This window comes from Megalobrama amblycephala, linkage group LG10, assembly GCF_018812025.1.
Source record: "Megalobrama amblycephala isolate DHTTF-2021 linkage group LG10, ASM1881202v1, whole genome shotgun sequence".
Taxonomy (NCBI): Eukaryota; Metazoa; Chordata; class Actinopteri; order Cypriniformes; family Xenocyprididae; genus Megalobrama; species Megalobrama amblycephala.
The window spans coordinates 10,419,687-10,444,107 of NC_063053.1; the positions used below are offsets into that span (position 1 = coordinate 10,419,687).

The 24,421-nt window shown below is 35.6% G+C and overlaps 1 protein-coding gene across 15 annotated transcripts in view; it reads right to left on the reverse strand.

The window, feature by feature from the left end:
* Positions 1-24,421, reverse strand: part of ablim1a (actin binding LIM protein 1a) — a 52,702-nt gene continuing 28,281 nt past the window's right edge. For 5 of the 15 annotated variants that reach the window (XM_048204527.1, XM_048204515.1, XM_048204526.1 and 2 more), the window contains exons 3-24: positions 23,763-23,946; positions 23,528-23,640; positions 21,518-21,644; positions 21,336-21,429; positions 17,777-17,864; positions 16,573-16,631; positions 14,889-14,966; positions 13,659-13,814; positions 12,712-12,756; positions 12,409-12,435; positions 12,077-12,206; positions 11,327-11,410; positions 10,913-10,960; positions 6,982-7,128; positions 5,369-5,454; positions 5,182-5,290; positions 4,060-4,121; positions 2,895-2,955; positions 2,701-2,708; positions 2,499-2,573; positions 1,782-1,862; positions 1-1,687 (exon numbers count right to left, since the gene is read on the reverse strand). In XM_048204527.1, the coding sequence (XP_048060484.1) occupies positions 1,574-1,687; positions 1,782-1,862; positions 2,499-2,573; positions 2,701-2,708; positions 2,895-2,955; positions 4,060-4,121; positions 5,182-5,290; positions 5,369-5,454; positions 6,982-7,128; positions 10,913-10,960; positions 11,327-11,410; positions 12,077-12,206; positions 12,409-12,435; positions 12,712-12,756; positions 13,659-13,814; positions 14,889-14,966; positions 16,573-16,631; positions 17,777-17,864; positions 21,336-21,429; positions 21,518-21,644; positions 23,528-23,640; positions 23,763-23,911 (1,941 nt within the window). In that variant the 5' untranslated portion in view covers positions 23,912-23,946 and the 3' untranslated portion in view covers positions 1-1,573. Of the gene's footprint in view, positions 1,688-1,781; positions 1,863-2,498; positions 2,574-2,700; positions 2,709-2,894; positions 2,956-4,059; positions 4,122-5,064; positions 5,291-5,368; positions 5,455-6,981; positions 7,129-10,912; positions 10,961-11,326; positions 11,411-12,076; positions 12,207-12,408; positions 12,436-12,711; positions 12,757-13,658; positions 13,815-14,888; positions 14,967-16,572; positions 16,632-17,776; positions 17,865-21,335; positions 21,430-21,517; positions 21,645-23,527; positions 23,641-23,762; positions 23,947-24,421 lie in introns of those variants that run through there. The other 10 variants (XM_048204525.1, XM_048204528.1, XM_048204517.1 and 7 more) reach the window with 9 other exon arrangements.

The window sequence follows — 24,421 nt, forward strand, 5'->3', positions numbered from 1 at the left end:
CACAGTATATTTTCTTTTATTCAAACCTGTTGCTGTAGATGATCATGGTGTTTAATGAGAATGTTTTCATCTGAATTCATGTCTTGATTTGGTCCAGCTAATAAGCTTCATAGGAAGCCCAGTGTATCATTGTGTGCATAAAGAAATCGTCACGTATACTCATCGTCATGTATACACAATAATACGTATGATTTGATTAATGAGGATGAAAAAAAAAAAAAAACAGCTGTAGACTACAGCTCATACAGAGCCCTTTCTCTTGTAATTCATTTGGATTTACTGAGAGTTGCACATTGAAATATTGTCCTTTACTGTAGAAATACAATTGAAATATAATAAATTGGCAGTGTGAGTATCAGCTCTTTAAAAAAAAAGTCAAATGCAGTTCATTTTTACCTTAACTTTGTATTCTATTATTTAAATATACAATATACTAGGGACATCAGCATTGATTCAACAGTTTCAGAAAGCTTAAAGGTGGAGTGTGTAATTTCTGCACCACTAGTGGTATCAAATGAAAAAGTTACCGGTTTGAGAAGCCTAACTGGGACAACCAACTACTTTGGTTCAACCAACCCAGCTAACAGAAAAGATGTTCTAAGAACGTTTGCTAATGTTCCCATTATGTTATGAAAACGTTATTTCTCAATGCTCTCGGAACGTTCTGATTTGTAAATGTTTTTTTTTTATTATTTTTTTTTTAATCATTTTGCAAGTACGAAGCATCTGAAAAAAGTAGTTAGGAATGTTTAAAAAACAGATTAACATCCAACGAAAATGTTTCAAAAAAAAAAAGGTCCATGAATGATGTTTAAATAAAAAATTTTGTGCTAATGTTTTAATAGCGTTACTAAAGACCAGATAACTTAATTCTGTTAATTTTATCAGAAGAACATTTGTTCATAACTTTGAGAGAACCTAGAACGTTAGCCAAAGTTCTGAGAACATTCCCTGATAGCTGGGAATGATAACTAGATTGTTTGACAGCAGTCAATATTTTTTTCAGTTCTGTTTGGTGCAGCTATTGGCACAGAAATTATACATTTCACCATTAATTTTACAGATGTTTTGGAGGCTGGTACAGTAATAAAGGGTGAATACATGGATATGTGCTACTATGGATTACGTTTCTTTGAATGCATTCAAAATTTACATGTACAGGTACAAAGACACAGACAGCCACACAGTGTAGCATCTACAATCCCTCCCTGAACAAAAAGTGATGCAAACATATGAGTCTTTACTGGAACACTGAATTAAATGGATTATAACTGTAAATGTACAAAGGTTCAGATTATCAGACCTGCATGAACATGATTTGCCAAGATATGCAACAAGAACAAAAAGAGAAAGACTCATTTCTGGGAGAGGGAAAATTAAAGCGACAGACACAAAAAATAAAGTGTTGCGAATTTTGGAGAAATATCTGAAATGTTTGGACCCTCTGTTTATTACAAACTGACATCATATGATAATATTGCAGCATGGAACTTTCTTCTGGCTATAGCTTTAACAGAAGATTAGTAAACAGCTGTATGATACAATATTTGTGAGTAGATGATGTATATCCTGGTTAGAAGAGTTTGGCTTTCTTCTTTAGTTCATTGCGTTTCCACAGAGGTAACCTGTCGAATTCCTTAATTTCCATCCCAAAGATTTCAAAGAACATCTCTGGAGCCAAGTGGCGCTAGAAATGCAGGTGGAAAATGAACAAAAAGTACAAAAATCACCATCTTGATTATATTATAATGTTTTGTGATACATATACTATGAGCAATTACCTCTAGTCGGGTTCTGTCCACATCTCTGGGCAGTTTGGAGCGACTGCGGCTGGTTACCTTTAGCATTTCATATGGATATACCTTAAAAGGACGCATATCAATCAGTAAAAAAGTGCACAAACTCTTATAACTCAATATCATTGTGTTCATTTTTATTATAACAAGTTTTGTCATCTGCTGCTTTAAATGCTCAAGCTTTTTAAAGCAGGATGGATTCTGATTGGCTGTCATGTTTTTATTGTTCTTCAGGTGGAAAAAATTATTCTGAAAGTGATTCCAACGATATAATTTCTCTGTGCCTTTATAGTTGTGGTGTGGACTCTGTTATTCTTTTATTTTAGATTGATTTTTATTTCTATTGCGTCGGTGAAGTGGATTTACTTATTGTAGAGTTAACGAAAGTTATCATGAGTCATAAATGTCCAGTAGACCGGGAAGATATTAAAATTAGCAGTTCATTCATAAATCCATAAGATCTTACCTTTATGCTGTGGAAATACAAACTGGAAGACAGAATCGGAGCACAGTTCTGAAAAGGGGCGGAGCTACATAAGTCTATATCTTTATCGCTACAGTTGTCGTCCTTGGATGTAATGTAACTATATAGCCAGATTTAAGGCCCGTTCAGACCAAGTAGTTCCCTGGATGCTAAGCAGCCTAATCATTGAACTCATATTCAATATCAGATAATGTTTGCTAGTTTAATGTTACACTTGCTTTTGGTTCCAGCATATTAGGCATTGACACTCCTCTGTCCATTCTGGTGGCTGTACGGTGGCCATCATGCATGGGCTAGAAACAAATCATAGACAGAGAGAGATAATGAAGCTAGCTACTTTAATGAGCCATGACAATTTTAATTTACATTATGTAGTTTGAATGAGTAGGCTATTACAAACTGGTAATAATATCTACGTACCTGAAACTCTGTTAAGAAGAAAAAAAAAAAAAAGATTTGTTTTTATTTTCATTCATTAAAATGGCCAATATGAGAAAACTTTTCCACATGCATTTATACTACTTCCATAATACATAGACCAATACATACTTGACTATTATTTGCTCTCATTACATAATTTAAGTTCAGTTAAATTAAAAGACAGATAAACTAACCTCTCATCCCACCGCACACGTCCCCATAACTGTTATACTGTGTGAAATCAGTCGACTGAGGCTGGAGAGAAATAAACATTAGGGGGAAAAAAATAAAATTGGGTTGATTACACTGGGTGAAAAAAAAAAAAAACTGGTGTGGGATTCAGTTTGACACAATTTTCACTCAGAAACTGCTAATACATTTCTCAAATAATTACAAAGAAATGGCAAGTAACACAATGAAAGAATAAAAACAGAAACAGTATTTTCTTGTAAAATGTACTCCAATAATCTGTTTTATTTACAACTTTAAAAAATTTGTTTACAGTGTAATATCTTTTTAGTAATTACGGAAGAGGATTAGGGCCAAGCAATAATAAAAAAAATAAAACCATCGTAAAAAAAACTCGTTAAATTTCGAGAAAAAAGTCAAAATAAAATGTTGAGAATAAAGTCATTAAATTACGAGAAAAAACCTGTTAAATTTCAAGAAAAAAGTCGAGATAAAATGTTGAGAATAAACTCGTTAAATTACGAGAAAAAACTTGTTAAATTTCGAGAAAAAAGTCGAGATAAAATGTTGAGAATAAAGTCATTAAATGACGAGAAAAAAGTTGTTAAATTACGAGAACAAATTCGTTAAATTAAGAGAAAAATATCATTAAATTTCGAGAAAAAAGTCGAGATAAAATGTTGAGAATAAACTCATTAAATTATGAGAATAAAGTCGTTAAATTATGTTAATTTTATGTTAATATGTTTTATGTTAATTTAACAAATTTGTTCTCGTAATTTAACAACTTTTTTCTCGTAATTTAATGACTTTATTCTCAACATTTTATCTCGACTTTTTTCTTGAAATTTAACGAGTTTTTTTCTCGTAATTTAATGAGTTTATTCTCAACATTTTATCTTGACTTTTTTCTTGAAATTTAACAACTTTTTTCTCGTAATTTAATGAGTTTATTCTCAACATTTTATCTCGACTTTTTTCTGGAAATTTAACGAGTTTTTTCTCGAAATTTAACAACTTTAATCTCGAAATGGTTTTATTTTTTTATTATTGCTTGGCCCTAATCCTCTTCTGTAAGTAATTACTGTAGTATATTATTATTTTATATGATATTGTTATATTATATTAGTAAGTAATTTCCCACATATACCTCAAAAGAATGCATCTTACCCGATGCAGTCCATTTCGCCCGTATCCAGGCAGTGAGCCTGTTTTAGAGGGTGAATTTTGATCTGCAATTGTAATAACAAAGTACAAAGTCACCATGAAAAAATTGGGTTCAATAATGTACATAGATTACACACACACTCACACAATATACAACTCCCCCCCATATATATATATATATATATATATATATATATATATATATATATATATATATATATATACACACACACATACAGTATATATATTTTTTCTTTTTAATATGTATTTTTTAAATAAATGTAGTATATATTTCATTCCATTATTTCTGCTTCCTTAAATCTATTTCATTCCTTAAATTCCGCATCATATTTATATTAAATGGTTAATTCACCCCAAAATGACATTTCTGTCATTCATTACTCACCCTCAACTCGTAAGACCTTCGTTCATCTTCAGAACACAAATTAAGATATTTTTGATGAAATCCGACATTGTTAAAATAGTCAACGTGACTGCAGTGGTTCAACCTTAATGTTATGAAGCAACTAGAGTTTTTGTGTGAGCAAAAACAAAACAAAAATAACGAATTTATTCAACAAATTCGTCTCTCCCTTATCCGCTGTTTATTTTCAGTGCTTCCAGGTTCAACGTCAGAACGCCGACTAAGTATTGGCCGGCTCCTGCACCAGCAGCACATGGTTGCATCGTGCTGCTCACATGTACAGGGCTGGCCAATACGGAGTCGTTATTTTTGTTTTGTTTTTGCGCGTATAAGTATTTTCGTCGCTTCATAACATTAAAGTTGAACCACTGTAGTCACGTGGACTATTTCAATGACGTTTTTACTACTTGTCTGGACCTTGAATGTGGTAATTAGGTTGCTTTCTATGGAGGATAAAAAAACCTCTCTGATTTCATCAAAAACATCTTAATTTGTGTTCCAGAGATAAATGAAGGTCTTACGGGTGTGGAACAACATGAGGGTGAGTAATTAATGACAGAAATTTCATTTTTGGGTGAACTAACCCTTTAATTTTCCGTTCAATCTTGAATGGCTCGCAACCCTGTTCGTCAATCATGAAGAACGTCAAGATCCAGAACATGAATGTCTAATTTTCAGTCTATTATACTGAGGAGCATTACTGCTTCCATGCTCATAGCGTTGTGCCGACAGGCTCCGTGCATGACGCTCTCGGATCTTCTCTTTCTCCATCTCCTCTTTAAGGATCATTTTCCCCAAACCAGATTGGATCTAGAATCAGAAACATGGAGCCATTTAGACAGGAACAAGAGCTGGACTTTGTGTTGCATCATTCTTTCAGTTCCTGACCTTGTTGAGATGTTCCTCCTGAATCTGTCTGCGTTTCTGAAGCTCCTCCTCATCCTCCTCTCTTGACCTTCTCCTCCCGTCTGATCCTGAGCATCACAACGCCAATAAAAACACATTAGTAGGAAACGTTTACACACACAAATACCTGAAATAAAGGATGGAGGGGAGAGCTAATGTAAACAGAGCAGAAAGCTATGTGAAATGCTGCTTTCTTTAGTCTGATTTTATATGATTAAACGTACTTTACATCAGGTTTTTAATATTTCCTGACACCTACAGTACATAAATGAAATGATCACTTGTGGATTACATCAAGACAGACGATTACACAGCAACACATGGACAGAAAGACAACACAAATGTTTGAAGTCAATCTCAGTATTTGGTTTTATAACTTTTTAATGTTACACTATTTTTTATGCCAATTCAGCACCAAAAGCTGTTTTCAAGGCAAGAATAGAATAATTTGAAACAACGATGAACAAATTTTACATACTCTATATAAAATATTGAATATTAAACTATTAATACCTAAATCAGGAAGAAACAACTTAATACTAGCATTAATACTAGCATAATACACAAGCTAATAAATCTGCTTTACATCTTGAAGGCAAGGTTGTAGTTCACCCAAAAATAAAACTTTACTCACCTTCATGTCAATACTTATCGTATTTTCTTTCTTTAAGTGCCCATATTATGCTTTTTCGAATATTACCTTTTCACGCAGTGTGTAATATAGTAGCTGTTTGTGAATGTAAAAAGTCTTAAGTTTTAAAGATTAAAGTACACGACAAAGTTATTGTTTCCCAAAAGAAAGAATCGATTCTGAACTGCCAAAATGAGTCGTCTGTAATTCCAGACACATACTTACGTAACAATGTAACAAATTTGCATAATGCCAGTCTATGGTCTTCATTGGCTGCCCACAAACAATGTCTACTTTGACCCACCCTCAAACACTGTAGTTGTAGATGAGGTCTGGAAGAGTTTGGTTTGTGTTGTCGACATGTTCAGAAGACTCTGTTTTCTGTGCTGCAAATCCACTTTGGATGGATGAGTACTCGTGCTGGAATTGATACGGTAAAACCGATGCCATCATTACTGTTCGTATCACTGTGTATCAAGCACTGAGGAAGCGTCTGGAGCTGAAATTTAGATATGGTAATGGGCGTGTTGTTTCTGACATGTGTTGTAAGGTTTAGACCAATCACAACAGACGGGGCTGTCTTACCAATCAGAGCAGAGTAGGCTCGCAGAAATGAGGGGTTTAGAGATACTGAATCTTTGAACGAACCATTTTCAGAATCTTTAAGAAATGAGGTGATGTTCAGTGTATATTATGAGAGAAAAAAAGGTGTTGTTTTTTACCTTGGACGCATGTAAACCTATTGTAGGAACTTTTAAAATAGCATAATTGGGACACTTAAAAAAAAAAAAATAAGATAGAAGATAGAATTCACAGAAGATAGAAACTAAAAGAGGGTTGAATAAACATGAGGGCGAGTAAATGACACCAAACAGTGTCATTTACTGGGTGAACTGCCCACTGCCCCTTTAAGGTAGAAGCAATGAGACTGTGGAAACAGATGCATCATGGATGACCACAGTACCTAGGGCAGCATGGGAGATCGGGAAGGACCAGCAGTCTGTCTGTATCACTGCTGGGTAGTCTGGACCAGGGGCGTACGCTGAGGGGAATTTGGCCGATTTGATGATGTCATCAGCAGACTTGCTCTGGGCTGCAAAGGCAGCTGAATCTAGATCAATAAACCGGGGGAGCTGGACCATCAGTGTGGCTAGACCAACATCTAACCAACAGATAGCAAAAAAAAAAAAAACGCCTGCTGCAAGCCATACTGTATCTCCTTGCATTCACAATATTTACTATTAGAGACTATTGGTTGTTTTCTTGCATGCTAAACATGCACAGCTATTTCATAAATCACAATAAGCCATGCAGCAATCTGACAAACCATCACTGGCTTCAGAACACATTGCATGAAGGCAGCGGGATCTGGCCTGCAAGAATCTATCTACGAATGACTATACTTTAAAGTGGTCATATCATGAAGATCATTTCTCCTTTGAGGTAAAAGAGATTAATGTACTATGGAGGCATACAGAAATAGAAGTAAAAACGTCCTAAGTAACATTTATTATATTTTTAAATAATGGATTTTTTTTTATGGTTTTAGTCTGATATAAAATATCTATAACCCTGGTGTGTAGCACCTGCCGCTCTGCATATGATTCCAAATGATCCTAACATTTTTAATGAGATCCCTTATAATTTTATGCTTATCTTTTTATATAATTTAGCCACACTTTTCAGTGCAGATTGTTTTGGGATGGAGAAGAATAAACTACATTGAACTCCACAGCAAACATGCATCTCATTTCACATGCGAAGAGGGCGTTTACACACAAGGAACAATAGCAAAAAAACAAAAAAACAAAACTGTCAACTTATAGGGCCCTATAATACACCCGGCGCAATGCGACGCAAGGCGCAGCGCAAGTGTGTTTGCTAGTTTGCGTCCGGCGCCGTTCGCGTTTTCCCGTTCAGCGCCACGTCCTTAAATTAGTAAATGCATTTGCGCCAGTTAGTGCTCCCATGGGCGTGCTGGTCTAAAAAAGAGGTGTGTTCAGGCGCATTGCTATTTTAAGGAGCTGAAAATAGACTGCGCCATAGACCAACTCAAACCTGGTCTAAAGTCTAAAGTCAATGGCGCAATATTTTTTTGTTAGAGCGCATTGGTAGAAACTGCGCCTCTGGGCGCGTCCACAGTGCGCGTTGACTTTGCTTATTACACACAGGGATGCGCATCACACAAACATGCCAAATATTAAAAACAAAAGGATTACAGTGTAAAAGAATATTATTGTGTAGGCTACATAAATATAAAAATGTAATGATGAATAGTCATTGCGTGTATTAGAATTAGGCTATCTATTTTCAATTCAGCCTATTACTACTTATAATGATGAACGAAATTGGCTAATTAATTGAACAATCGTGCCAATACACACACATATATATATTAACTGACTCATCGTGTGTACGCCATGTAAATAGCAATCCGCCATGGCGCGAGCGCATCTCGCTCTTAAAGGGAATGGAAGATGACACTCTGATTGGTTTATTGAACGTTACGCCCATTACTCATTAAGAGAATAGGGACATCCCATTTCAAAAATGCGCCCCGGCGCACGGACCGTTTTTCCGTCGTTAAAATAGCAAAAGTGGATTTGGACACGCCCTGAGTGCACCTGCGCCGTGCGCTTTACACTTTGCGTTTAGATCGTTAAAATAGGGCCCATAATGTTTTAGCACCTATATTATATACTAATATAAGCGGACCTCAGAGAAAAAACAAAAACAAAATTGTGTGATATGACCCCTTTAAATGTCAATGAATTTAAGATTTGGCCTATTTATTTACTTATTCTTTTTTCAATGCTTGTTGACAAACAATAATACGAGGGTGTCAGCAACAAGCTGTCAATGTAATCATTATTTAAAAAAATAACAGATGTTACATGACTTTACATGTTTGATAATAAGGGGTCACTAAATACATTAGCAGATACCAACTTGGAGATCTAATTTAAAAATCTTGCAGTTTTTTGCAAGCTTTGTTATTGATGAATATGAATGAAAGCTCATCAGGCACTCATCAGGAGAAGATGCTTTAATGATGAGTGGTTGATGTCAATATTTATAGTGAAATGAGCTAAGTTGAGAAGACTTCAAACAATACTTACATGTTTACATTGAGGTGGTGTTAAATGGCACACAAGCAGATATTAATGAGGTGGAGGGACTCACAGTTTCCAAACAAAAACAAACAAACAAAAACACAGAATTATGGTAAAGTGACATACAAACCATACACAGTCATGGCGTGAAATATTCTGAAATTCCATAACCTTGTTAAGATTTTCTCTCAATAAGAATCTTCTGACTGCTAGTTTGTTAAGGTAACTCAAATCAACACTGGCTGTTAGGTTACCACTGAACCGTTAAGATTTGTTTCTTTATCGATCAGGCCGTAAAAATGCCCTGCTGTTGTGAGCCAAGCAGCATTAAAGGGAACATGAACGTGCCTGTTTATTCAGTATGTTGTTTTAAATGTCATGCAGATGCTGAATAAGACTGAATACGAAAACTGACTTGAACAGTAAACAGAACAGCTAACTGCAGCTCAGCATGAGTGCATCAATACTTGCAATGATAAAACTACATAGTCATTAAGTACCAAAGTAAAAATCAGCAGGCATTTTATGAACTCAATAAGATGCAGTCGTCACAATGCAATGCTTAAAAACAGTGATTCCCAACCAGGTGTGCACATTCTTTAGCGGGTGCTTAAACATTGTCATTTTGCTGTGTTAAACTTGCAAGTCTTCATCCTATAAGTTACATCTTCTCATTAAAAACTGTACCAATGACAGTGTATTTGCTTTTGTGTGATATTTCATACTTGAGCTTCAATGACATTTTAATTTCACCACAGAAAAAATGCATATTACTTTAATTTTGTTAAATGTTCTACCTGAGTTTCACTTTATCATTAGGTCTTTCTCAGATAAGCCTTTTTTTTATCTTCTCAAACTTGTCTTATTTTGATTCCCCTTGGACTGTGAAAACTTTACAAATTAGCTCAGGAGTCTCAATGAAGAAAGATGAAGGAACTTGGCTAAAAAGTGATAATTATAAGTGAAATATAATTAATATCCAGTATAATATGAGTTAAAAGGTTTGGTGTTGGTGACGGTGTATGATAGTACCTTAAAAGGTTAGTTCACCCTTAAATGAAAATTCTGTCATCATTTACCCTCATCTTGTTCCAAACCTGTAAAATGTTCTGAGTAATTTCTATTCCTCTATTGACAGCTACACAACCACCAATTTGGTGCTTCAAAAAGTTCATAAAGAGATCGTAAAACGAATCTATATGAATTGAGCAGTTTAGTCCAAATTTTCTGAAGACTCGATCACTTTATGTGATGAAACCTCATTGGTTCTTGTGGAAGCTATAGCAAGAATTGGTTCTCGCACATCAAGTAAGCATGCTTCAGTTTCCATTTACAATAACTGATGTGTGCATTGATGAATGTTTATATGTGAATAAAAAATGAATGAATCTGTTCATCATATAAATTGATCCAGTCTCCTCAGAAAATTTGGACTAAACTGCCCGATTCATATGGATTAGTTTTAGAATCTCTTTATGAACTTTTTGCCAAAGTGGTAGTTGCGTAGACTGTCAATAAAGGGACAGAAATCTCTCCGATTTCATTAAAATATCTTCATTTGTGTTCCGAAGATGAATGAAAGTCATATAAGTTTGAAATGACATGAGGGTGCAAATGATGACAGAATTTGATGGGGCTATGTGGGTACATATATCAAAAATGGTTGGGAAATCCTGCTTTGGTATATTATAAATCAATAGGCATGTGTCCAAATCTAATTTCTAATCATTCATCAATGTAAAAGTTAATGCGTTGACCCCTAAAAATTCTGAATGACTATACCATGCTGTTTGTAGATAGGGGGTTTTCTGTAGATGTTTACTCCTTGATCTGAAAGAAAGGAAAAAGTGAATGTTTAAAATTTTAGTTCATGATATCAGAGCTACTGGGTTTTAAAAAGAGAAAGAAAAGCAATAACACTTCCAAATGCACCGATGAACAATCTGAGAAACTGACAACTGCATCAAGCACAGTTTGGATTTTCCATAACCAAAGTAACATATAAGGTCTTTACATTTTATGAACAAAAATGTGAGTGCTGTTAGCTCGTGCAGATTCATTTCTAGCTAAACTGTCACTTTAAGACAGACATAACAACCAAACATAGAAAATATAATGAATTGTGAAAAAGTGCTTAGACACAGGGGCATGCTGGGATTGACACACAGTGGGCCACTAGAAGACTCCCAACAGTACCTGGCAGGTGAAAATGTTTAGGGGTCAGGGGGAGAGGAGGGGTGCTGGACCCTGGGGAACTCCGACCACTGGACGGCTCAGTGCCTCCAATCAGAAACAGGGTCAAAGGTCAATAGGGAGAATAGTTCAAATTAGGGCTGGGCGAAATAGCTAAAACCAATATTTTTCAGCCATTTCACAATAATTAATATTCTGTGTGTGTGTGTGTGTGTGTGTGTGTGTGTGTGTATACACACACACACTATATGTAGCCTCAATTTGACTCAGTTAAAGTTAAAAACTAATTTAAGCATTGTTTACTCTTTTTTTAATAAATAAATATAAGAAAGATGATTTGGTCATTTATATCATCATATATATGCACAATATATGCACTTGATTATATATTATATGCACAAATGTAACAATGCCTAGTGATAAATAACAACATTTACCAACATATACACTACTGGTCAAAAGTTTGGAATAATTAATATTGCTTTGTCCTTGCTGGATAAAAGTTATTTTTTATTTTTTAAAACTTTCCCCAAATTTTTCAATGGTAGTTTCTACAAGTTCTAATTTTTAGAGGGGATTTGGATAGGTTTTCTCTATTCTAAAACTAAACTTGGACCCTGGGGGAAATGTGCCATATTAGAAAGCGGTAAATAATCCATGAAAGAAAAAGAAATTTTGATTTGATGAAATATTCATTTGATTCTTATGAACACAGTAGACTGATGGATACACCAGACAGGGTTCATAGCTCACCGGGTCTGTGGAAATGCTGTGGTGAGCGTGACATGGTGGGTGTGTAACTGTGGCGGCTGTAAATGGGCGAGCCGATGGAGCCCTGACTCGTCGATCTGTGGAGGATTCGTTCTCTCATGTCATAGTAACCCTGGGAAAAAAAAAAAAACAAATGCAGGGAACATACACAGTTACAAAAATGCCATTTTTGATGATTTACTGTATTAACAAATTCTTGAATATTTAGAATGAAAACTAAACTGCAATTTATACTATAACAAAAATATTCAGTATTATTATGTAATACTTTTATTTTTGCCTGCATGCAAAATAAAACTCTAAACCTGACTTACCTCAGCAGTCGGTGTGGGTGACCTGGTCTGAAACAAAAGGGGAAATAAATAAATAAATACATACATACATATACAAAGAAAATTTTGTGAAGAAATTCACATTGTAACTGGGACACCATTAAATTGAAGAAGTGGATACACAAACTATGGGGCCGACTCTCAAAAAACCTCAGAAACAAGGCTGTGTCACGCACTGTCACTCACTCACATCCATCCATCCATCTTGAGAACCCATCTGAAGCATTAAATCATACATGGGACACAATATGGTCTCAAGGTGTTCAGGTCATGTGAATAACTTACTCTGTCATCTGGCATGGGTGAACACTCTCTCCTGGAGCTCTGCAGCTGTTGACAGAAAGGTGTTGTGTAGGTGTTGGGATAATAAATTCCAGGTGAATGTGAATAAAGTACTACTGTAAGTGAATAAATATCACTTTTACACAGACAGAAAAATGTAACATACTGAACACTGAGAGCTCTGTTTCAAACCCTAGTGAGCCGCATCCCTATTTACTACCTACATATGTACCTCTAAGGCAGCATCCTATAATATACTATGATATTTTCATCTGCTGAATTAAATTTTTGCCCTTTTTCAAAGTCAAGATTTTGTTTCTAGGGTCCACTAGAATAGGTTTTCATGCTTAAATATTTTTTTAAAAAACCCTTATTTTTCCACATATTTTTCATTGTTGCAGCACCTCATTTCCCAGTCTGTCAGTAACGCTCTATTAAGTTCCTGTCTCTATGAAGCCCCTCCTTCCGAAAAGTGCAATGTGCTCTGATTGGTCAACCACTAAGCGAATCGTGCTTATTTCAGAAATGTCCCGCCCTTTACCATAACCATGAGTTTCAACACACTACTAACGCAACTCAACCAGGCCTCGTTACCTTTTTTTGCGTATTCCTTGGGTGGGAATTATTTATGAGGGATACTGTGAAGGGTTCGTTCCAGGAAGAAAACTCAAGACTACACTCGAGGCATTTCAGGGAGTTCAGAAACAGTGTGCACTGATATAGAGAATAACTCCCTTTGTAGTGACTTTGTGATATGTAAGTTTGCAGACCCATACTTAAATAGGACCTACAGTATTTAAGTATATGCAATGCTGCTGTAGAATTTGCATATAATTTTGCAGCCTACCTTTTGAACCAGTCTACACATCAGGAGCATGTCACCTATGATGCTGTCTAGACAGAACGGTCTCTAGGGTTTGGAAGAGAGCTTCTTTTTGATTTATTTTTACCTCTCCCACACTCTCTCTCTCCTCTGACTCATCCAGTGTGGTGGTGTAAAGTGGCTCATAGTGGATTAAATCTGGACGCTCAATGTCATAAATGGCTTTGACCTTGGGAATGGCTGCTAAATCCCTGTAATCAAGGATCTCATTGTCTACTTTTGCCTAGAGGGAAACACAAACACAGACAGGGAGTCACACAGATATCTGAATTTCTACATGACAGCAGTGAAAATATAAAGTTCAATAAAAAGCCTCTCTCAGACCAATCAAAGGGTCTGATCATGAGAATTAAAAAAAAAGAAGCAAAATGCCACTTGAGGCTGTATGTTATAGTGATTTTATCACAGTTATTGCTTTAATAAGTTAACTGTTATTTATATTTCAACACTGCTGTCAGAATTCACAACGTGTCATGCCGGTTGTAGTAATGATAAGGAGAAGGATCTATCTGCAGCAGTTTGAAGAACTAGAAACAAAACACTCTTCATTAATCACACAAGCAGGTATAATGCAACAATGAAGTGAATAAAACATAGATCTTAAATACACAGACCAAACCAATCAACAAAATGAAATAAAAGGTGCCCAATTTAATCAAACAATGAATAACCAAGGTAACTAACTGAAAACACAGGAAACTGAACTAAACTAGTGCAAACCCACCCAAACATACAAAGAACACGGATAAACCCAGACACAATGATAGGAAAGAGTGCTATCTATGAGGACTTCTATCTGTTTTAACATCCTAAGCCAATTTATAACATTGTAAAGTTCAATGAAATGCACAATTAAAGATATTTGTTGAGTAATCAGCATTAAAAGTCTCATGCTTCCCAAAGCTGCATTTTTTGATCAAAAACACAGTAAAACAGTAATATTGTGAAATATTATTAAAATTTAAAAGAACTGTTTTCTATTTGAATATATTTGATTATGTAGTTTATTTCTGTTATGGAAAAGTTGAATTGTGAGCATCATTACTCCAGTCTTCAGTGTGATCCTTCAGAAATCATTCTAATATGCCGATTTGCTGCTCAAGAAACATTTATTATTATTATCAATTTGGAATACAGTCGTGCTGCTTCATATTATTGTGGAAACTGAGGATTCAAGATTCTTTGATAAATAGAATTTATTTGGAATAGAAATGTATATGGTATGTCCTCCTGTAGACAGCTAAATGAGTGTGTGCACATATGTTTACTGTACTCAATGATGAACTAACGCACTTACATATATGGTGTGACCCGGTGAGCTAGGTATGCTTGAACCAGGTCTGGAACATATACTCTCGGACGACGAGCGCGTCGGCTGTGGAACAAACAGAGGTTTAGAACTAATAAACTATAATGAACATAAACATTACATAAAAACATGAGCAGAGAAAATTATAAAAATAATTCATTTGCATCTAAACAGCTAACTATCAGTTTATAATGATTAATATGATTCATGATTATTCAATAAACTTGCCTTCATCAGAGGATTTGTTTTTGAGTTGTCACTTACATTTGCTGTACTGCATATAATATGGGTCTAATGTATTCATTCTAACTTTGACTTTCTGAAATACATCAATACATTTTGTGACTGCTTGCACATGGTTGTAAAGTGATACACCATAATATATACACTATTATAGTGTAGGCTACACTAAAAATATTCATGACCAATCAGGGTGCAGAAGTGTCAATCAGCTGATTAATGCTATGACTCATCTATCATTATAACCTACAAGGCATCCACAACAAATCTGAAATGAACATAAATACATTATAAATTAATTAATCCTTCTTAACATCAAATCATCCAAATATTTTAAGAAAACGTTGACCCTTAACTAAAACTAAGCTTACATTTAAGCAAACTGGAACTAAATAAAAACTAAAACTAACTAAAACTGAAACAAACAAACAAAAAAAATAATAAAATTAAATAGCAATATTTAAAAAATAAAATGACAAAAGCACAAATTCCTAACAGGAAAACTAAAAATATAATAATAAAAAGCTAATTGAAAATATTAATAAAACCATAATAAACAATAATAACACTGCTTTGACCTGTAAATATGGGCCAAAACACAATACTGCCAGAACTAAATGATGACAGAACCAGCCTAAAAACCAATGAAATCATTCATTTGCTATCCACACAATGAATGTCAATGGCAATTTCATGTTTCCAACAGCAGGAAATGTAAGTGCATCTGATATTACTCAGCATACTGAAATGCTGAAATGCACCATGCGTGATTATGGCTGATTTGAGGCCTATTTGGTAATACTGCAGCAGAATAACAAGACCAAACATAGCAGAAAAGGAATGTGAATCAGGGTTTCCTTAAGGTTACAGCAATAACTAACCTTCAACTTACTAATTGACTAAAGAGAGTAACTAGGATGTTGATTACTATCTGTTCTGTGGCATCAGCATCTATGAGATGGAATAAACCAGATGTTAATGATGGTTTATGACTAAAACTGAGAGCAGGCGGTCTGAGAGCTGCAGTGTGCTGCAGTGTACTGCCAGTGAGGGAGCACTGCAACCCGCCGCCTCCAGGGGGCAGCACATGGTCATGCGATGCCATGGCACAGCTGACAGCGAGTACAGTACCTGCCTTTCTGTTTTGCTGAGGAGAGCTAGAGATGCAGGCAATAGCTGTGGAGGAAGACACAGGGGTTTGGTTGGACATCACAAAAGATTCTCAATCACCTAGTCTATCGCGGTGTTCCCGGAACGACTGTTTGAGCAACAAGTTTACAAGAAAACAGCCAGAAGGAGAACATACAACCTCATAGCTAGCAATGAGATATTATCGGTTTACTTTCAGAAAAGAGTCAGCTGAGAAAAACACACAGACAACAACAATACAAGACAAACATGTAAACACCGGATGATATGGGAAGGAACGTACCCGCTGTCTCTCCTCGCCCTTTGGCGAATGTTTACAGCTTGGATGCCAAACTGTTGATCCTGCATAAACAATGAAACAGATGGCAAAATAAACCATCCAAGACAACCAGGGTAAGAGGCCACATTTAGAGTAAAGTCATGTGAATTGGGTCATTTTTGACAATGCACATAGAGGAGAATTAAAATCAATATATACATAATTTTCAGAGGTAAATTTTACTATTGGCCAACTGATCTTTTTTTTAAAGACAGATGACAATCTCAATATCTAGAGCACGGTGGACATATATTACATTTAAAAATGAATAAGTTAATACTTTTATTCAGAAACGAGGCATTAAATTGATCAAATGTGAAAATAAAGATGCTTATAATGTCACAAAAGATTTATATTTCAAATAAATGCTGTTCTTTCAAACTTTCCATTCATCAAAAATAGTGTGGTGATTCCACAAAAACACGAAGCAGCACAACTGTTTTCAACATTGATAATAATAAGAAATGATTTCTGAAGGATCATGTGACGCTGAAGACTTGAATAATAATGCTGAACTTTTCATCACAGTAATAAGTTATATTTTAAAATACATTCAAATAGAAGCAGTTATTTTAAATTGTAATAATATTTCATAATCTTACTGTTTTTATTGTATTTTCGACCAAATAAATATAGCCTTGGTGACAAAAAAAGAACATGCTCAGCAAAAATGATCTAGAGAAACAGGACAACAAACGCAACACTGTACACCAAAACAGCAAATACTATTTTAATTTATCTGGCATTATATATTTTTTGAAATATAATTATAATAAATAAATTTGGTTAAACATAGTCCAGTAAGTAAATAGTCTTTTTAAAAAAAAAAAAATACATTTGATAAATCATGTTTATAGACACCATAAAGATACAATTCATGATTCATTACATTTAGGCCTTGTCCACACTAATATGTTTTGTTTGAAAATGCATCTTTTTCCTCTTTTTTCGTCCACACTAAGACAGTGTTTTTGTGAACGAAGACCCAAGTGGATACATTTGAAAACGCGTTGTATTGTGAACTGTGAAAAATACTGAGGAAGAACCTAATTTTTTTGCAGTGTAGTTGAACCAGACAAGTCAAGTCATTAAAAAAAAAAAAACAGGGTTTTGACATACAATTTTAGTAAAATGACAAAGGTTCAAGGATCGAAAGGCTCAGACTCACCTTGCAGGAACATCTCCTCTCCTTCTGTAAACATCTGATTACACCTGCTACAGCGAGCACAGCTGGGGTGGTAGTGCTTGTCCCCTGCCTGTGGATAGTTGCACACATTACTATATGTACTCACTTAAAGTTAAACTGTATAACAACCATTACAGTCAGATAACTCAAACAGACTGTTACAGAGAAACTGATGCTTTGCATGTGTATCATGTGAGACGACACATTTTATTCAAATGACCGGATCCAATGAGCTTATCAAATATAATACAGAAATGTTCTGTGTTCGCAGTCTATCTTTACAGTGCAGAAATCATCAGAAAATGTTTGAGCTATACTCATACACAAAAATCAGTCTTAAGAGAGACTTACAGGCCCTGTGTAGTATCTTGTGATCTCAAACTACTCAAAAGTCCTTCATACAGGGTCTGTTATACTCCAGAGCAGCGATGCACAAACACATCCCATTATAACAAACACGAAAAGCTTAAAGTGTGAAGAAAAAGGGCAAGTGTCTCTTTAACAGCCAATCAGATTCAATTAGCCGAATGAAGCTTCCTATTGCGATACTTCAGAGTGGGCTGTGAGCCTGTTGTGAAACTCTAGACGGTTATCTGTGAGAGATCAGATATGTGTAACATGCTTTTGAGCTGCAGGTCTGTCACAATCAGAGTCTTTTTTGGTAACGCTTTATTTTGATGGTCCCGTTTAGACATTCTGTTGACTATAAGAAATGTTGCACTTACATGTCTGAGGTGCACTACATAACATAACTAACACATAACAAAAAGAAAAATGATACATTTAGTCCTGGTTCGCTTAGCATTTACATTGTCATTTTTAAAGATATGAAAAAATGGAAATAAAAGGCTTTTATGCCGTATATTTTGTGACTAAACTTAAAGGGTTAGTTCACCCAAAAATGAAAATTCAGTCATTAATTACTCACCCTCATTTCGTTCCACACCTGTAAGACCTTCATTCATCTTCAGAACACAAATTAAGATATTTTTGATAAAATCCAATGGCTCATTGAGGCCCAGAATGGTACTAAAGACATATTTAAAACAGTTCATGTGACTACAATGGTTCAACCTCAATATTATGAAGCGACAAGAATACTTTTTGTGTGCCAAAAAAAACAAAATAGCGACTTTTTTCAACAATATCTAGTGATGGGCGATTTTAAAACACTGCTTAATGAAGCTTCGAAGCTTTACAAATCTTTTGTTTCAAATCAGTGGTTCGGATTGCGCATCAAACTGCCAAAGTCCCGTGAACTATTGAAATTTCAAAACACTTATGACATAATGAAGCCTCGTTTACTGAAATCACGTGATTTTGGTGCTCCGAACCACTGATTCGAAACAAAAGATTCGCGAAGCTTCATGAAGCAGTGTTCTGAAATCGCCAAAAATATCTTAATTTGTGTTCCGAAGATGAACAAAGGTCTTTTTATTAGCTGAGAACTCACTAAGAGCTTGGAAAATGTGTAAATGAGTCAAAACCGCATCAGGAATTCCTCCGGTGCACACAAACAAAGATCTGTTGCAAGAAGACAGCATTTCTGACGCCTGTATAGAACTGTATTGGGCAACATTGCGCCTATAGCAAGAAGAACCAGGTATGCTTCAGCAGTCTGTCCTTTTTAGGGTCACATCTTGTGACATCATGTCCTGTTTTTGATTTGTTTAGATGTCTTAGGTCCATGTTGCATTCATATTTCAGTCGAACTGCACCAGAGTTCGTATGGAACCTGACAGAGAACCACTTTTTCAGGGGTCTTGGTCTGTTTGTTTGGTGCGCACCAGAGTTTGGATGGCAGCGTTCACACTTAAAGGTGCTAAAGAGGATGTTTTGTTTTATACATTTTTGCAATATTACTTGAAACTGTCTTTACTAACTGATAAAAGACTATTTATTAGGTGCACTGAAAGGAATAATATTAATATACATCATCTGTGCACGAGGTAGGGCCTTAAAAACATCAGCCAATTGGCCCTCTGGCTTGTCAATCACTGCCATGACGTTCCTTGTGAGAGACGTGCGCGGATTGGCCCTCTGGCTTGTCAATCACTGCCATGACATTCCTTGTGAGAGACGAGCGCGGCTGCGCGCTCCAGTAACTTTCCACACTCCACAGGCGCCGCATGCAATGTTTTTGTCATGAGACAGGAGTAACAACTGCAGATTATGAGTTACCTGCGGTGAGTCCGACATAATGAATCCAGTAACACAACACAGCGAATGCCGGTGGTAAACACTCGTGTTCCAATACGAGTGTTTACGAGTTTTGGGAGGCGTTCCTTCGAAGGAGGGGGGTTGTTCTTACGCATGCGCTCATTTCAAAAACTCAGTAACAGTCTTTGGTTTCTCGACGAAAAAATCCTCTCTATCACCTTTAATCAAATGAACTGCACTAACAGTTTGTTTTAATCCAAACCAAAGTGTGAACACACCCTCACTCTCATTACAGTTTTAGTAGTCTGTCTGCCTAATATCTGCTAACTCTTTATGTTGATTCTAACTTTTCTACTGATTATAACTTTGCAAGTACATGTCAACTTATTCTACTAACACTAATCCTACCCCTAACAGTCTACTAATACTCAACTAATACTCTATTGAGAGTTTTTTGAAATGTAGGTGGAACATTACTTATAGTCAACTGTAATATAATAGACCAAAGTGGAAAATCTAAATAAAGTGTAACCGTCTTTTGTTGTGGGACATACACATGTGCTGTGCTGTCAAGTGATAAATATGCTGTTCATGTTGCATGTGATCTAAAACGGTGATTCTCAAATGGTGGGTCAGGACTCCAAAATGGGTCTGTTCTGAAAAATATTAAAAAGAAAATATGACCCAGACTACATTAAATACTTGAACACAGATAAACATGATTTTTACTGATCAGAAAGTGTTTTTAATGCAGGGAATTATTGGCTGATGACTGCATGAAACAACTGAATACAATATAAACAAAACAATTGTAGTGCTGTGTTGGGTTGCCACATGCAATTTACTTTCCTGTGTTGACATATTTCCTATTCAAACAGGAAACTGGACATATTCTGAGGGTGTTCATTATTTGCTTAATATTTTAAGCTACTTTCTGCTTACAGTTGAAGCATTAGATCAGTGGTTGGTGATTATAATTAACAGGACATTCTCATTCTAGAAGACATTTTATTGAAGAAAAAATTGATATGTCTCTACAAAGAAGATGTGCCATCAATATTTTTGCTGCATTTTCTCAGAAGAAAAAGACTGTTAGTTTAAATGTGGGGACAAAATTCACTGATATACACAAGGATAGTAAAACCAGAAATGTTTTATCTTGTGGACATTTTTTAGTCCCCATGGCGAAAACAACTTATGAATCATACGTAATGATGTTTTTTGAAAATGTAAAAATGCAAAACAATTTCTGTGATGGGTACAGGTAGGGTTAGTAGGGGGATAGAATATACAGTTTGGACAGAATAAAAATCATAATGTCTATGGAAAGTCCTCATAAAATGCAAACTCAATGTGTGTGTGTGTGTGTTTGTTTCCGTACCTCCAGGACTTTACCCGTGATGTACTGCTGACACGCCTCACATTGCACTCCAAACAGGACCTGATAATCTTGCTCACAGTAGGGGGCGCCGTCTCTGTGCGCATATAGAGAAACAAACAATGCATGCAGTCAACCATCATTTTGGATGGATTAGATGGATTTTGTGTATGAATGTGTCTTACTTGCTGATATATTCTCCAGTCAATACTTTGGCACAGGCCTTACATTTAAAACAGCCCAAATGCCACTGACTCTCGAGAGCCAACAGAGCCTGACCATTCTTAATATCTCTGCCACAGCCTGCACAACCTGAAACACACACACAAGAAAAACTGATTTGCCACACAGACTTACTTTTTCCTGTAATGTTTTAAAAAAAAATATATTTTCACATGATTTATTGTTTCACAAACAACTCTGGATAAGGTTGCATGCTTCTCAAAGCCTGAGCCTGGTCCAAATATAAAATAAAAACTTATTCCACTCTTTTGATCGCTGTGTCGTAAATTGGCATTTTGTGAACACAAATTTGGGTTCTAGCAAGGATCTTGATCCACTACGAATCAGAACACTGATGACTCAAACAATGGTATTTATCATTGCTGTATTACCCCCATTAGTGTTATCTTTTTTTTTTCTTCACATTTTACTTTTTACTTTATAGATGAAATAAGATCTTTGGCTTTTAGTAGCCAGGCTTAAAGACTTAAGTGGAAATAAATATTAATTATTTATCATAGTAGGTGGATCCTGGCCAAAAAAGCCCTAAACACTCAGAAAGAGAGAACAAAGATAGATGGAGGGTCTGAATAATTTACTGTTTCACGTGTAAATTTGTGCCAGTGCATCTCTAAGTGGTTTTACAGGATTTTATACAATCACTTTCTTTCCCATTAAGTTATACTGTTGTGTGGATGTAATGTCCGTATGTAGAAGTATGTACTCTTACTATACTTAATGTACACTGATGGTATTTTTGTATTTCTTTAAGTTTAAATGTTTGACCATTAAGGAAGTTGTGATTAAATAAGTTGCTTATGCATCAAAGTTACATAATGAGAAAATGTAGTATGATGAAATGTGGAAACAACTTCTTCATTTCTTCTGGCTAGATAAATTGAGTAAGATTTTAGTACTTTTTTAGTACTTTAGTACTATAGATATGAAAGATTTTAAATAGTATGGTAAGGCCAAAATTAAAAGAAATAATATTGTGATATTATTTTCATGATAATTAAACTTTTTTAATGACTCCAGATGAGCTTTTTATTAATTTAGCTGGAAATGTGTTTAAAGGATTAGTTCACTTTTAAATGAAAATTACACCAAGCTTTACTCACCCTCAAGCCATCCTAGGTGTATATGACTTTCTTCTTATCATGAACAAAATCGAAGATATATTAATAAATACCCTGACGCATCCGAGCTTTATAATGGCAGTGAACGGGACCAACGAGTATGAGCTGAAGAAAGTGCTTCCATCCACATAAATGTGTACTCCACATGGCTCCGGGGGTTAAAAAGTCCTTCTGAAGCAAAGCGATGCGTTTGTGTAAAAAAAAATCCATATTTTTTAATATATAGCTACCGCCAGACTGCCTTCCGTATTCAAGTAAAAAAAAAAAAAAAAAACAGAACTGCCGTTACGCTTTTTACGTAAGTTGAAATGGAAAGGTGTAGGACGTAGCTTTTTGAACTGCGAGAGGCATTGCACTTTCTTGTTGAAAAGTTGAATACGGAAGGTGGTCTGGCAGAAGCTAGATATTTTACTTCATAACTTGTTAAATATGGATATTTTTTTACCCAAATGCATCACTTTGCTTCAGAAGTACTTTATTAACCCCCCGGAGCTGTGTGGAGTACACGTTTATGATGGATGGATGTGGATAGAAGCACTTTCTTCAGCTCATACTCATTGGTCCCATTCACTGCCATTATAAAGCATCAGGATATTTATTATTATATCTCCGATTGTGTTCATGAGAAAGCAGAAAGTCATATACACATAGGATGGCTTGAGGGTGAGTAAAGCTTGTGGTAATTTTCATTTGAAAGTGAACAAATCCTTTAAGTGTCATAAAAAAACAAACTAACAAAAAATATGAGTCTGCATGTTCTTGACTGGTTTTGTGACATTGACTCATATAAAGGTTTAGATGTGCGGTGCTGTAGCTTCAGGTTCCTGCACTCACTGCTGGGTCCGGCGACGTCTTTGGTGGGTCCTGGAGACATGGGCTCTGCACAGTACTGACACAAACAGTCCTTGCCATTGAACGTCACTCTGTCTCCAGCAGGAAATGGTCTCCTGTAGGTCATAAAATATACGATCCCCGTATAAAACTCCTCCCAGTGTTGGGTTCACCATAAACCACAATGTCAATGACTGTATAATGTCTAGTGTGTGTGTGGGTTTCCTTAGGCTCTTACTTGCAGATTGTGCACACAAAGCATGATGGGTGGTAGGTCTTTCCAAGCGCGGTCACCACTTCCCCCTCCACAAAATCTCCGCAGATGTTACAGCGGGTGCCGTGGATGCGCTGGTAGTCAAGAGTGCACATATATTCTCCATTCTTCATGAAGAATCCTCCCTGAGCCAGATCGCAGCCACATACTACAGCAAAACACACAGAACCCTTCAAATGCTGGTTCTTATAATCAAAATCTTATGGTGTGTATACATAGGGGGAATTCAGGATGATTGGGACACTATATATATTTTATATTATTTCTTGAATTACTTCTTCAAACATGGACTGACAGCTTTCCTGTCCCTATGTTGAGAGAAATCAGGAGGAGTTGTGTGCGCTGTGTGAATATGATGGTTATTCCAAACTAGTTCTAGACTAAAGTTCTGAAGGGAGTATATTTATGGGTATAATATATATATGTATATTTGGAACAATAGTTGGTGAGTGAATTTTTTTGTTTGAACCTTCATTTTTTTTTTAAGGGTTATAATGGCTTACATTTCTCTTCCTGTAACAAGATAATGCAGCATAATTGGTGCACTAGGAATAGCAAGTGTAAAAATAAACCTCAGTGGAGGACAATGGCCAAACTGTGATCTTGAGAAAACATAATAGTCA